The 15515-nt window shown below is 37.7% G+C and overlaps 1 protein-coding gene across 2 annotated transcripts; it reads left to right on the forward strand.

Moving 5' to 3' along the window:
- On the forward strand, positions 1–13130 carry LOC102233843 (beta-1,4-galactosyltransferase 3-like). 2 transcript variants are annotated; one of them, XM_023339205.1, is made up of 7 exons: positions 1–253; positions 5340–5899; positions 6003–6238; positions 7244–7434; positions 7511–7633; positions 8398–8502; positions 9170–13130. In XM_023339205.1, exons 2-7 carry the CDS (start codon positions 5617–5619, stop codon positions 9516–9518), a joined length of 1287 nt encoding a protein of 428 aa, XP_023194973.1. In that variant the 5' UTR covers positions 1–253; positions 5340–5616; the 3' UTR covers positions 9519–13130. The 2 variants fall into 2 exon arrangements, with proteins under 2 accessions (XP_023194973.1, XP_023194980.1); XM_023339212.1 differs by having other exon boundaries at positions 5799–5899.
- Positions 13131–15515: the final 2385 nt, after the last annotated feature.

The raw sequence follows: 15515 nt of genomic DNA on the forward strand, positions 1-15515 counted from the left end.
CAGAGGAGAGGGGCGCTCGCCTGCACCGACAAGTGGACGGATGTGCGGTGATGCCCTTGCAAATGAAAGCGTCATCAGCGGCCTCTGAACAGCAAAGGGGGAGATTTCGCCTCGGTGGAGAGACAAGGGGGAAGACGAGGGTGCAGCGCTTGTGAACATAAAATCGGCATCTGGCAGCGTGCTTGATGGCGGCGGCCTGCGGATAGTCGGAGGAAGCCGGGGGCTGGATTTGACATGTCGCAGAGATGTACTGGTGAGTCCGCTGGAGCTGCGGAACATGGATGAAGCCTAGAACGGTGTAACTAGCAATTTCAGGGAGGGTCATTATGAACTAATATGGGGCTGCTGACTGAGAATGATCCTCACTGGCGTAGTTTGTTTACACAGGTTTAAGTAAGGCACATATGAATGTCCACAAAGGCCAAGCGATGGATGTAAGTGGAGTAATCACCTGGATGCCTTATATGTCCAGTTTACTTGCAAAAATCCTAAAATTATTTCAATGTAAACCCAATTTAACAAGCTGTGATATGGCATGTTATTGTTTGCACTAACAGGGAGCAAAAATATGTTAGGTTAATTTGCACCCATCAACTGGACACACACGCCATGGAAATGTTTCAGCTGAAAATAATCTTTTCTATATAAAGAAGCAAATATGGCATTCGTTTGTAGTTGCTTGTCATCAGCCAGCTTATTTTAGCTTGCAGGAGACTTCACACAGACAGAAATGAGCTGCAGCACTACCTGTAGCTTACTCCAAAAGTATTCATTCCTACTAATTACCACAAGTTCAACATGTTCAGCATTATTTATAACCTAAAATGGATCATGATTGTGAGGTGGGAGGGAAATCATGCATTTTAAATGCATTTATTTACAAATAGCAATCTGGAAGTTGTTTGGGTCATACACACATGAATATGCTACGACCTAAGCTGTTTAATTAAAACAACTTATTAATTAAAACACCTTTAATTAAGGTGTTTCCAGCAGAAATGTTTATAGTCATTTCTGCTGGAAGGTAAATCTCTGGCATAGACTTTTGCACCATCTAAACAGGTTTCTTTAATTAACGTTGAACAACTTCCCTTTCCTCTCTGAAGAAAAGGACTAAAACTGTTTAGCTTTGGTCCCCTTTGACCAGATAATCTTCTTTTATATGTTTACTGTACATCCTGCAAAATTAAATGAGACTTTGTTATCGCCATTCATCTTTAAAGGGTCTATTTATAGAGCGCATGATTAATATAGCCTGTCTAGAAATTCTTCCAACTAACTACGGGTTTCTGTTAGAAGCGGTCATCTTTTGAGAAAGGAGAGTCCAGAACAGGCAGAATAAAGCAGTAAAATAGTGTTTAATTGCCGTGCTTGGTGCCTTACAAAAACAACTCATTCCAACAACGCACAGTAAGCGCAGGCTAGTCACGTCTAGGATTCCACAACAACTGGGGATAACAGGAGAACTTAAATACACAGGGAAACACGATCAAGAAAACCAAAAACAGCTGTGAGTAATCATGCCCAGGTAGCGGGGCTGAAACGACCTAAAGGGAACAAAAATACACTTCATGACATCTGTGGCTTCTACCAAATTACTGAGTCTCTTATAAATCTCTCTAATTAGTGCAACATTTGCCTTTGATGATTGTTTGAATGATACTCTGTGAGATGGTCAATACTTGGGATATTGTTTCATTACCTAATCCTACTTTAGCAAAACTTTTGTCCAATCTGCTTTAATCCTTGGTCTTCTCTGAAGTTCTTTAACAAACCTCTAAGGCCTCCTCTCATTAGACGACTCTCCCTCGCTCTATCTGTCTGTCTGTCGTTCCGTCCGTCCGTGATTTGCCTTATACTTCACATTAATTCACTACTTTGTGTTGGTCTATCACATGTCAGCATTTGTGGCTGTAACATAACAAATGCGGAAATGTTAAAGAGACATATGGAAAAGTTGCAAGGCAACTTTGAGCAAATGAATTTTGAAGATGGTCTTCTGAAAAAGCAACGTAGCGAAACAGATTTGTCTTAATCAATCCTACCTAAATAATATCCGTGACTGGCTGGACATTCCATGTTATGAGCTGAATTGGTTCTTATGTTAAGCACAATATACTGTTTTCCTTTGTAAACTGGGCTTCAAAATTTCTTTAAATGATCTCACAGACTATGTGGGCCTAAGTTTTACTGCCTACTGTGATCATCAGCAGTATTCCAGTCTAATTTGAACCTAATCTCTTGGGTGAAGCTGTCCATGGTACTGGACAATCAGTGTGACCATTTTATTAGTTACAAGAGTCATTTTAAAATATGCTGCTATTGAAGATGCTCACAATTTCTCACATTTGTGTTTATCAGCTAATAATCAAGACCGTGTTAAAATTTCTAATAATTTGATTTTGTTGTTTAGAAGTGATTGGAGTTTTGGTCAGTGTGTTTATTAGAACAAATATACAGCAACAAAACAATGGTAAAGGATGCTATGTAGCAAGTGTTGAATAAGATGGGTGGTTAATGATTTCAAATGTGATATTATTGTTGATTTATTTCACTTTAGCTAAAGTAATGTACACTGCGCAATTTAATGCACCATATTGTCATTGCTGCGTGGAGCACTGTGCAGAAGGTCAGTGACCTTAAAATTAGAGAACAGTTAGGGAAAGCATATTTTGACAACGGACTTCCTGTTACCGTCATGTTATTTGAAAATTCACTCATAATTAACACAGACAGAACAACCTACATATTAAAAAACACAGACAACTCACTGCGGCTGCTTACTCTCAGTTGTCTTTGTTACCTGTCTTTCTGATGAGTGAAGTCAATCCCAAAACATCCTCTGTCACCAAGATCTCCGTATGCATGCACGCATATCAAACTTCAGTATTTTATGAACCATTGTTTCACTGTATATATGCTTTAAAGGGCAACCAGAAAGACTTTACTGCAACCACTTGATGTGCTGTAGACAAGCTTCACTTTCTTCTGCACTTTCTGGAAGCAGCATTTTAGTTACCGATATTGGCCTCCATTGCTGAAAACACAGTTAATCCTGTAATTACCTATGTCTGAACTGGTTGATAATCAGCCCTCAATGTTAAAGAGGCTTCTAAAGTGAAAATGTTTCCAATAAAAATGGAAATGCAAACAACACAATGCTAGCTGAAACAGATCCTACAATCAAATAATCACTCATCTGAGACAACATGGATTGCCTGGGAAGATAAAGAATCAGCAGGTATCAAGCTTCATATTTATGATTTGGGTTGTTGTTCATTGGCAGCACTGCTGGGTTCACAGTTTGTGGGCAATATTTTCCACTCCTTTCTCCCAATATTTTGACGGTGTCCTGAAAAAGTACTCTGACTTTTCCTTATCCTCTGAGCTTTATGAGTCATTGTTGATACATGCTTTAATCTCCCTGACAGTGTACACAAACATAAGCCTTTTATTGAAATATCACATTTAGACTCACCCTTTTGACAATTCTCTGATTTATTGTACCTTCGTCAGACATTAAATTGTACCTGGCCTAGGTCAGTGTCTTGTTTGTGTCTTGAGGGCATCAGAGGGTTTTTGAATCTTTCTAAAGTAAGCCAGCTACTTGGAACAGTTTCTGGATAGTTGATCCAGACTCTGCAGTTGGACGAGCTCACAGCATTTGCTGCCAGGTGAAGAGTTTGCATCTGTCACATAGACCTGACACAGAAAAAGACCTTGCAGGACAAATTGGGCCTATTTCAGCAGGATAAGGTAAAGTGTGGCCAACATAGTAACACTGAGTAAAGACTACTGAGCAGTACTGACGTAGAATTATTTGGCAGCTATCTTTGAAGTTAATATGGTCCTGTCAGGTTGTTTTCCACTTCTTAGTTTTGTTCTTTTTGGTTTGTTTTTTTGAAAGGTGCCTAAAAGCCCTGAAAGTTAGCAAGAGATCCTCTTTGAGGTCTGATTTTTTTTCTTTGAAAACAAGTTTACTAAATGAAAACAAGAAAGTGTTTTTATAATAAACTTGACACTTTTAACTTGTTGAATTACAACAGGAAAGGACAATATATTGACATATTTCCAACACTGAACCTTGAGCTGTTTTGAAATACCTGCTACAGAAATTTGACAAATTCTGATGAGTAATTACAAATACTTTAGTTAAACTTATGACACAGCAGCACACCTACAAAAAAACAAGTCACCAAAGCAGAAGTGGATGTGTAGAAGAAGATGAAAAACACCAATTCCTGAAATTGTTTTTTTTTTTGCTTTTTGTTTTCAAAATATGCTTGTTGAGGTTTTAGAGAAACCACTACATGCTTTAAATAGCAGCTTCAGAGGTTTTAAAATAGTAAACTTTGTGTTTGAATTGAGCTTGTTTATGGAGTAATTATAAGCCATTACAGAGAGTAGGGGAAATGCACAGCTGATTAAAATGTAATGCTGCATTCAGACCGAACGCTTTTCACGTGTCAAAAAAGGACTCCACAGCGGCACATTCACACCACAGAAAACAGGATTAAAACAAAAGTAATAATAAAAATGATCATTTTTGCGAATCAAGGTCTTTTGATTTAGCCGTACTCATTATGTCAAAGGTTTTCACTAATCCTTCAGTCTTTTCAGGGCTCCACTTACAGGCCACTACGTCACATAGTCGCTCTGATTTGTCGATGCTTTGCATCCAGTTCAGATTTTACAACTCCAGTATCAGTTTTCTAGTGTAATTATAATACAGCAAAAGATACAATAGTGAAAAACAGGAAATGACAGAACTGCGGACATTGACTAAAAATCTTTGAGAAATATGAGTATTCCAAAAGTACCCTTAAAAATAGGAAATAAAAGTGAAGAGGAATGGGGAAAATGCAGTACTATGATCTCTGGGTTTGTTTTGTTTTTAAGGATTAGGTAAGCCACAGGTGTTCATTAGTATAACACCTGATATCATCAGTATAGCAATCCACTGGAGATAAAACTGCATCAAGTGTCTGACAGTCTCTGGGTTTAATTTCCCTACAGCCAGTGTCTATAGTGTCAAGGAGGGATATCTTGTTGCAGGGCTGGTGATTATGGATTTTTAACCTCCATACTAACAAGGATGTCGCTACAGCATTAACAAAAAGGGCTGCCATTTTTGGGAAGGCTTCAAATAGCAAGGCTACAGCTTGTACCAAGTGATCACAGATGTCTTAATGTTTACATCCACCTGATCCCTCTCTGCCTTTGGTACCAGATGTAGCTAGATATTCTTGCTATATTAAGAGTATTGAGAATTTTGAACATGTGATTTACAAAATAGACCAATCCATATTAGCTGATAGCCTTTTTTTATTTCCTCACAGTGTTATCTGTAGCCAGAAGGTGATGGCAGTGCTGGCAGAGCTTCACCTCTACTTCTACCCCTTCCACCTGATCGATGCCTGCTTCCTGCACAAAGACATCATTTGAAATCTGGACTGCCTTCATCCCTTCCTCTCCTTCTGTCTCTCCTCACTCATTTCATAACACTCTCTCCACCCTCTTCAACCAGCTGCTTTTTACCTTTCCCTCGGTCTCTCCTCTCGCCATAACATTTACCTCCTCAACCTGGAACTTCTCTGCAAAGTCTTCTTCTTTGTGATGGCTTGCTTTGGGCGCTCTCTGGACTCACCGTGCACACTAGCCTTGCTGGTAGGCTTTCAGTTTGCCTTTGTGCTCTATTTCTCCCTTGGGGGCTTTAGAGGTCTGGTGTCTGTTCTGGTGCACACCACAGAACCAGAATTTGATTATTCTCGACCTCATGACGTTTACACCAACCTCAGCCTCCTTGGGGTACCACCGCCCCCTCCTCGGAACTCTGGCACTGGGCTTCCTGCTTCAGGACAACCGCTGAAAGACTGCCCGATTCCTTCCCCCCTATTGGGTGAGAGAGAAATGTTAAATATAATCTGGTAGGCACAGTAAATAGTGACATAGTGAAAGATGTTACTTAATTTTTCCCCGCCCCCTTTTTTTCTGTTCTCCAGTTGGACCAGTGTCTGTCCATCTTTCCTCCCCTATGTCTCTGGAGGACATCCGACAAAGGAACCCTTTAGTGTTGCCTGGTGGACGGTACCGGCCTCCGGACTGCGAACCGCGCCACCACACAGCAATAGTGGTGCCGTTCCGAAATCGCATAAGCCACCTACGTTCTCTTCTGTACCACCTGCACCCTTTCCTGCAAAGACAGCAGATACACTACAGCATCTACATTGTACAACAGGTCAAGTGATGTGTTTTCATCTGGTTTTGTACGTCTTGCTATTTAATGATAATACATATGTAGCTGTGGAAAGTTTACATTTTCTCTCCCCTTGAGGAAAACCAATCTGCATGAAAGATGCATAATGCAAATCATTGAAATCAACAACAAATTTGGACTTTTTTGACAAAACAACAAATACAAGTGTCTTTCAAGTCAAATTAAAAACTGATTTCTACAAGATAATAGCAAACTTAAATTATGGCGCTTGCTGCAGCTGTGTTAATGGCAGAGAAACAAGCTAACATTACAGGAAACTGTTTGTCCACCATCATTGGTAGCCATGCTTACTAGCCTGCACATTCACAGCAGGCTCTGCTGTGGGGGAAGAGCTATACCATGTAGCAAGGAGGAGAGTGTGTGCAGTGTGTACATGAGCATGATTGACAGTGCAAAGACCCTCCTTCTGACTCTAATTGATTATTTCTAACCAATAGCGGTGTATTTCTGCAGATGGCAGCAGGACCACAGGGGGAAGGCAGAGGAGCTCGATTTTTTTCCGGCAGATTATCCATCTCATATTATACTGTCAATATATAGCGACAAATTAACAAATATGTTAAAAAAAATTATTTTTTATAAAAATGATTTACTGCAGCTTTGAAGGTTGTTATGAAAACTCAAGATGTGCCTCTGTGCTGCACATTTTGTTTTTCCGTTGTCATCTTTGATATACTTCAATGACTTTTGTGACTTTGGCTGAGATCAGTAACTTTATACTAGTAATTTCTTGAATTACGATAGTCAACATGTGTCTGTCTTACCCATTATAAAGATTAGTTAAAGATTAGTGTCATGAATATTCATAGCACAACAAAGCATAACATATCAAGAGTTCCTAAACATGCTGATCAACTTACAAAAATAAATATTAAGTAGTTAAAGAAAGTTCTTCTTCTTATAATTATTATTATTATTTGTTCCTTCAATTTTAAGATTTTACTTTGATTTTGTTTTTGGCTTCAGTGGGGGAATGGCACCTTTAATCGAGCCAAGCTGCTGAACGTAGGGGTGCGGGAGGCTCTCAAAGATGAAGACTGGAGCTGCATTTTCCTTCACGACGTCGACCTGCTGCCAGAGAACGACCACAACACTTATACCTGCCACAAGCAGTTTCCCACACACCTGTCTGTGGCCATGGACAAGTTTAGATACAGGTAGAAGAGCACAGAGAAAGAGCTTGTGGAATTCATTGTCGCATTGCAATGACTCAGTGGTATGTGACCCTCTTAGGCTGCCGTACCCACAGTATTTCGGTGGTGTATCTGCGGTGACCCCAGATCAGTATATGAAGATGAATGGCTTCCCAAACCAATACTGGGGTTGGGGGGGAGAGGATGATGACATCGCTGCCAGGTGAAGCTCACTGTAGAGGCAAACAGCATGTTTTCATAGGAGTTGTGAGTTCAGGCTAAAAATAGAGAATTCATAAGCATTTCTGTCCTCATTTTGCGTTTCATTTTTGCTTTGCTCTACTCGTTCATATTTTATTTTCATTTTTACCATTTATTTCACTGCTGCATATTTTTACTTTTACTTGTGTGTACTAACATCATTTTTCATCCTCATGTCTTTCCATTGCTGCCACTTTTCTTTGTCACTTGGCGTGATCTCAGTGGGTATGTTTGCATGGACTAGATCTGCTTGGGGTCATTTAGAGTTTACAATAAGTATTTATTTGTTCTGTTTCTTTCTTAGCATCCCCCCTCTCCACTCTCTTGCTTCTTTTTTTTTTGCTAGTGTGTCTTAGCAAACAATGAATGCAAGGCAGACTCCCCCAATCCACATCTCCAAAAGAATTATGCAATATTTTGAGCTTAATTATAAAAGCACTCTAATTTTTGTGTATTTAAAACTTAATTACTATATTACCAGTCGGTTATATTTTAACCGACTTCAATAACTGGAGTTGTATGCAAGCAAGCGAGGGATAAAGGGAATACCAATACAACTATTTCTAAACATATTTTTTTGTTTTCTTTATTTTTTACATATTTAGGAGAAGAAAAATTTACCTTTATTATTGAACGTAACTTTAGTTATGCTGTAATATTTTTTCTGTCAATTTTATGACTGAATCTGTTGTCACTATTGACTCCTGTTATTTGCTGCCAATCCAGAGTGCGGCTGTCTGGTATGAAGATTGTGCGCCCTCCAGTGGCCATTGGCCATTACAAGATGATCAAGCATAAAGGAGACAAAGGCAATGAGCAAAATCCTCGCAGGTACTTAATAGATAAAACTGGCACACAATATATACAGATTGTTAATACACACTGGATCTTATTTTCAAAGAATGTAATAATAAATGCAACTGTTGTTTATTTAATAAAAATGGAAATAATAAACTCTTTAATATTGACAAATTCCAATGAAATACATTATAGTAGAGCCATAGACAGAAGTGATAGTTGTAGCCACAATCATTTCAGTTGAATTCCTCATCAAAGCTTAGTGACCTTTTTTGAGAAAAGGACAAGTTAAAATGATATATTTTTTACAAAAAAAAAGTTGTGTGGCAGATCTGCAGTAAAAACTTTGTTAGCAATCATTTCAGAACCATGAAATGATTGCTTTTGTGAGTGTTACATTTTGGAATATTGACTGGACCGAGAAAACACAAATTGTGGGCTGAGAGGAAACAGTGTGGTTGCTGAAAATGCTAAACGGATCATTATGCGTATTTTTAAAAGCAACAAACAAACTTCAGGGTTAGGGTTACATTTTATAACAGTCAAAACAGAAACTGTATGAAGTATGAAATTGCAAAAAAACAAAAAAAGAAGGAAGTCTAGCTGAAGAAAACATGAACTTGAATGCCAGGAAAAGTTGTTAAAACTAGATTCAGAAACCACAGAGTACAAAAACCCGAGGTGCTGTGTGTCATTCTAGATTCGACCTCCTGAAAAAGACCAGACTCAACTGGCACTCTGACGGCCTCAACTCTTTGACTTATGAGCTGCTTTCCAAGGAGTTGGAGCCGCTCTACACCAACCTGACCGTCAACATTGGAGAGGACCCCCGGTTGACCCAGGGTAAAGCTCACAGTGCTGTGAAAGCAATGCCTGTTCAGCCACGTAGCTCCAGCAAGGACAAAGGACCAGCTAAACAAGTGAAAAGTCTAGAAGAAGCAGTGGCAAAAAATAGCACTTTGGTCAAGCCATCTGGTGAAAAGACAGGACTCATCCTGTCAAAGATAGCAAATCAAACTACACAGGAAAAGGCAGGAGTGATGAAATAAGAGGTGTTAATTAAGTAATAATCTTGCACTTGTAGCATAAAGTGGTCATCATTTTTGATCTCTCCAACAAAATGATGGAAAGCAGCATTGATTTGCTGTATTAAGGGTAGTTATGCACTTGATCACAAACACAGCCTGTTTCGTTTACAGATGTGGATTCATGACTATTGAACCCGTTTTGTTGGGTTATGATCTGCTGAATGTGGTGCTGACTGTATTGACTGGCAAAGAAACCTCTGAGACCAGAAGTAGAAAGATTTAAAAAGAAAAAGAAAGAAAGAAGAAAAACTCAATTGCATCGTTGTAAAGATCCAAAACGCTAGCTGAAAATGAGATGCCGACATTTGTAGATCTCTACAGACTGGAACTGCGAGTTGCAGGCAACACATCTGCAGAGCTGCAGCTTCAATCAGTCTGCACCTCTGATTCCCTCCTACTAAAAGAAAAGAAAAAAAAAGCTGCTGTCTGTTCACCTCGCTCCACGGATGGGTTTGTGTTTCTGTGCCTTCTCTCTTTTATGCGCATTTTATAGACTGATAGGAATGCTTTTATGGGCTAAGCTTTCATAGGTTTGGCTTCTCCTGCCAGCTAGGAGGATAAAGCTGATTCTGGACCAGAACAAGCCCCTTGTTCCAGGACTGCTGTTTTTATATATTTGCTTGCATCGATCAATCACTGACCAACTCCATAGTTCTTGAAATATCCTAGAGTTTATATTTATATATCTATATATAGAGAGACATCTTTATTTGTGTACTCCTTTAGTTTAATGTCCTTCATTACAGTCTGGTGCCTCTCTCTCTATGACGTTTAGTTTAGAGACAATCAAATTATATGGGAGTGTAAGCTGTATTCAAACACATAACGAAAATGACGTGGCATGATAGTTGTTGTGTCTAGTTTGACTGTATTCTTGATACACGGATAGATTTGTGCTTCTGATAATAATTGTGTTTTTTTAATTTAATTGTTTCCTTTTAGATTAGTCAAGTGTGAGATTAAGAAGAAAACTCGCAGACAGTGACATAAGGCACACAACAAGAAAAATGTCAAGCTAGTGTTCTAGTATCTAAAGTGGTTATGGTGACAACAAAGCACTGTGCGTAGATATAGCTACGAACAAATGTTTGCCTTTTTCTGTCTGTCTTTATTTGCTACGGTGAAGCTTTAGTGACTTAAGCAAGAAGAAAATGTTTCTAACCCAAAATATGTTTTTTTTTAATGTAAAACTCTGGAGGTGTGTTTGATCAGGAGATGCATGTATGTTATCATCCACTTGTAAAAACTAGCAGCAGCTTTATTTTGTTGTAAAATATCAGCCATTCTGAATGTACTTTTTAGTGTCCATCTTGGTTTATGTTTTGTAAGGAGAGTTTATTTCCAGTGCCTTGCTGAGGTATTGATACACCTTAAACCTTTTTTCACATTTTGACACATTGAAACCATAAACTTCAGAGTATTTAATTGGGATTTTATGTCAGAGACACACAATCGCAGTGCATAGTTGTAAAGAGGAAGGAAAGAGCTATTTTATTATTTTGCAAAATGAAAGGAACATCTTTAGTCAAAACTTCATAGACTAACCTGTTGTTGTTATTTCAGCTCCCAGTCTTTTGCAGAGTTTCAGATTGGATGGTCATTGTCTGTGAACATCGATTTTGAAGTCTTGACAATAAGACTCTTAATTGAATTTAACTCTGGACTTTGACTGGTTCATCCTAGCACATTTTAGATTCTTTGACTACCTTGCTTGCCACTACTAACTTTAGCCGGTTCAGTGTACTTGCATATCGTAAGTATATGTTTAGTATGTAAGATGCCAAAGTTCACACAAAATGGTGTGGAAACTTTTATAAGGAGAGAAAAAAAAAAAAAATCAAGTTGATATTTATTTATCAATGTCCTCATTGCAATATTGAACGGCCATATAACAATTACATCTTTTTATAATATTGTTCACCTTGATTATGTAGATAATGTTTTATAACATTTATATTCCATATTCTCCAACAAATATCTGATACCTTCACAAACTAACTACATTTATACAAAAGCTGAATTAAACTGAGATTGACATATTCACTTAATGGGTGTCAGAGTAAGGATGGCTGGACAAATGGTGGCACACTTCTCACATGTATATTGATATAAAAAAACACCAAAAAAAAAACCTTTCCATTTCTCAACTATGCACTGCTTTGTGTTGGTTTATAAGATTAAATTAATTGCGGTTTCCGACTGAAATGTGACATAATATGAAACGGTTCAACTTGTATGGGTGCTTTTGCATGGCTCTTTACCTTAATGGACTTAAATCTTATTACTTGTAGGCAATATGATTTCTTGCTGCTATCTGAAACTGTAAAACTGAATCTAGCACCAAATGAAGTACTGTACCTGCTGGTGTGGGATTTTGTTATACTAACAGGTGATGAATGAGTTAGTCTGAACTGAATGTATTCCATTTCTTAAACTATTTGTTGTCACTGATAGCGCTAAATATGGTGAGCCTTGAAAGTATTCTCTACAGTAGATTAGATAGATGTCCCTTTTTACAGCTGTCACCTTTCTCTGCATTTATTTTGTTAACTGTGTGCCTCATAAAATCATTTAAAAAGCCCCATAATGACTGAGGGACCGGACGTGCACTGCACAGTGAGACGTGAGCACCCTCATGTGGTACAGACTGGCGAGAAATACCAGATGCTGAATGAAACTGCAGTGTTGTGACAAGAATGTTAATCATTAACGTTTGCCATTCACAGGCTTTGAGCCAATCAAATCCCTGCATTTCCCTGACAAGAGGGTTCTTTTTTTTTTTTTTTTTTTAAATTTACGCAGTATCACATGACTATCCCGTCAGCTTAAAGGAGAAGCTCGGCTCAGAATTGTACTCACCAGGGGAATCATAAACTACATGGTGGAAAGAGTTTTATGAATGGATACTATTTTAAAGAAGCAATCCATGCTAAATATGAAGTCTTATAATAAAATATAGATTTGAGAGACAAATCGGATGAATTAAAAAAATAATTTATGCAATACTACTGTTTAATAAATGAAGGATACTCTTTAAGTAACTAAATACCTTGGGACAAATGTTTTATTATACATAATATTGATGTGAAAGCTTTTAAACAAATATCAGCAAATTAATCAGCAAACTGTGTACTTAATGTGAGATTGATATATATTTATTGAATACATTAGTTTTTATAAAGAATTTTTCAAAAGCATTGAACTTATGTAACACAGAAATTAATGCATGACCATTATGATGAATTGGAATAGTTTTTTTTATTTAATTATGCTTTTTAATAATTCAATTTATGTCTTTATGAAGGATAAAAAAACAATGAGTGACTATATAGTTGAGTTATTCATGCATTCATTCAAAAGAAGAACACTTATTACATAAACACTGGAGATGGTCTTAAATTATTGAATCCTTTTTTTTTAGGTTGCCTTATTTACTGATCATATCTTGAAGAAGATAAATGTCATTTTTTTGTGTGTTTGTGTGACGTTATAGCAAAAAAGGCAACAAGATAAAGAAAAATGTGTGGGCTTCATTGTGACAGAAAGCAAATAAATTAACCAGTACAACACAATCAAAAGACATGTCTCCTTTTATTTCCTCTTTATTTATATTCCCGGACCAACCTAAATGTGAAACATTAATAGCGTAACAAAAATCCACGACAGCTTTGACCGATCCAATTCCTAAAACACACGGAGCATCTTAATGAATGTGGCTTAGCATTCAGCTGAAACGCTGCAGAGATCAGATGTTCATACCAGACTGATAGATTAGCAATCATGCAGCAGGAGAACCACATGCTCCAGAGCGATTCGACTGCACAGACCTGTTACATCACACTGTGTATTGCTGGCCTCGATGTTCCGTGTGGGCATAAAGAGCTGGATTAAAAACTTGGATATGAGCTCTTCCCTATAAATAGATAGAACAATCCCCCCTCCCCCCTTCAGCTCTGTGTGTTCGATCTGTTTCATAATCTAAAATGCTGCATGACTCACTAAGAGAGGGCAAAACTTACAAAATGGGCAAACCAATACAGCATATTATATCCTATCCAAACAGACATAAACAAAGTACTCAGACACATACAAGGTGCTGATATGATGCGTTTATCTTTAGTCAAATTGATTATTGCAAAAGTGGCTTCACATGTTTGGCTAAGTCAAGCAGAGAGCTGCAGTAGATCCAGAAAGCTGCTATACATATAGTTATAAAAATATTAGGAAAATAATCTTGATGACTCTTAAAAAACCATGGCAGATCTTTATGTTGCTAGTACCAGTCTTTCAGAGATCATGTATGTCATGAGACTGTTTTTTTTTCTGGTGAAAGAAACAGTCTCTGAGCACACTGGTGAAGAAGGAGCATAAACACTGGGAAATTGTTTACCAGTATGTTTATATGCTGCAATACATAATTATCACTGGCCTGATAAAATTACAGCATAATGAAAAAAAACAGTTGCTGTTATGTAAAACCTTTACTATCCAAAGTGATTGTGTAATCTGATGTTATGAGTCTTTACAGAGTCAAAATATCTTTTGAGGTCATTGCATCTGTGTGTTTTCTGTGAGGCTGTGATAACAGCAGCAACAGCCAAGTTTACACTTACTCCTACATAGACTGGCACACTGGTATGCTGAAGAGACTGGGGTAGACTAACGTATGGTGGGGGGCTGAGGCAGCCTTTAGTCACCCCTATTGCCTAAAACATGTGACCTCTTTCCTATAGGGTAGTTTCGCCTCAGCACAAACACAACATTCCCTCAACAAAACATGAACCCTTAATCATATTCGGCCTCCCACAAGAATTCCACCAAATTCCACATGCACAACATTGCAGCGGTTTTAATTACTATAAACTGCTTTTGTGTGTGTTTTTTTTAACTTCAGAAACTCAAATTAAATTTCTAGTGTTAAACCAATCTTTCAGCTTGCTCGTTTGCTTCCTTAAAAAATGTTCCCACAAAACTATTTTAGTTTTATCAGACCACATGACATGTCTAAAAAAACAAACTACTGAGAGCATTTGCAATTTAACTCATCTTGTGTTTTAGAAAAATTACTTCTTCCTCATCTGAGTGGCCTTTTAGTTCATGTTGGTAGAATTTGCTGCACTGTGGACAATATCACTCTTAAGCAATTCACCTGTTTTTTTAATTATTATTATTGATAATCATGGCCTCCAACTTCAAGGATCCAAATCCAAAGACTGCTTTTATATAAAATCTCAGTAGGTCGTAGTTCTGTTGTGATTTTTACAAATCCAATGAGATTCTTTCAGAAATTAGACTCTAAAAATCCCCACATCAATGCAGAAGTATTCATATGACACAGACAAATGCACATTATTTTTATGAGGATTTTGTCTGAAATACCAACAACACCAAGGGAAGGAAACAGGTGCAGTGTTTTCAAATAAAATAAAAATTAAAATTCCAGTGATATGGATTTTTGACTTCAATCCTCTTTAATCTAATATCCTAAGTAAAATCCATACAATTAAAAAGGCATGGTATTACTGGTAAGTAAAACCAAACTAAATATTGCTTTGGTTTTTTATGCAAGCATCTAACTGAGTTCCTCTCTGTGAAAACATGTGGCTTTGTCTCAGTAAGTCAGAAATAGTATTGAAGGTTGAAATAAATGTCATGTTGACAAAAAGAAAACTGTCAGGAGAAATAATATTGTTATGCTGTGTTGCTATTTTAGCAGATTTCACTAAAACGGATCATTCTGATAAATCTACTGTGCCAGTAGGTTGCAACATTTAGTTATATAACCACACTGAACTGTCTTCTCTGAAAATCCACACGTCATTGGTTCTGGAAATAAGAGAAATGAGAGGTCTACATCAAGATCTCGGGGCAGACTGAATAATGAGCAGAAAATGGGATCACCCATCAGGGTTGGACCCTTTTTGTCTCCTTATCCTACGGCTGCTCAGCTGCTTCTGT

Source organism: Xiphophorus maculatus, chromosome 1, assembly GCF_002775205.1.
Source record: "Xiphophorus maculatus strain JP 163 A chromosome 1, X_maculatus-5.0-male, whole genome shotgun sequence".
Taxonomy (NCBI): Eukaryota; Metazoa; Chordata; class Actinopteri; order Cyprinodontiformes; family Poeciliidae; genus Xiphophorus; species Xiphophorus maculatus.

Coding starts and splice junctions, on each gene's coding strand:
- LOC102233843 (XM_023339205.1), top strand. CDS start 5,617: ATGGCTTGCTTTGGGCGCTCTCTGGACTCACCGTGCACACTAGCCTTG. Junction 6,239..7,243: donor GCATCTACATTGTACAACAG/GTCAAGTGATGT, acceptor TTTTGGCTTCAG/TGGGGGAATGGCACCTTTAA. Junction 7,435..7,510: donor ATGGACAAGTTTAGATACAG/GTAGAAGAGCAC, acceptor TGACCCTCTTAG/GCTGCCGTACCCACAGTATT.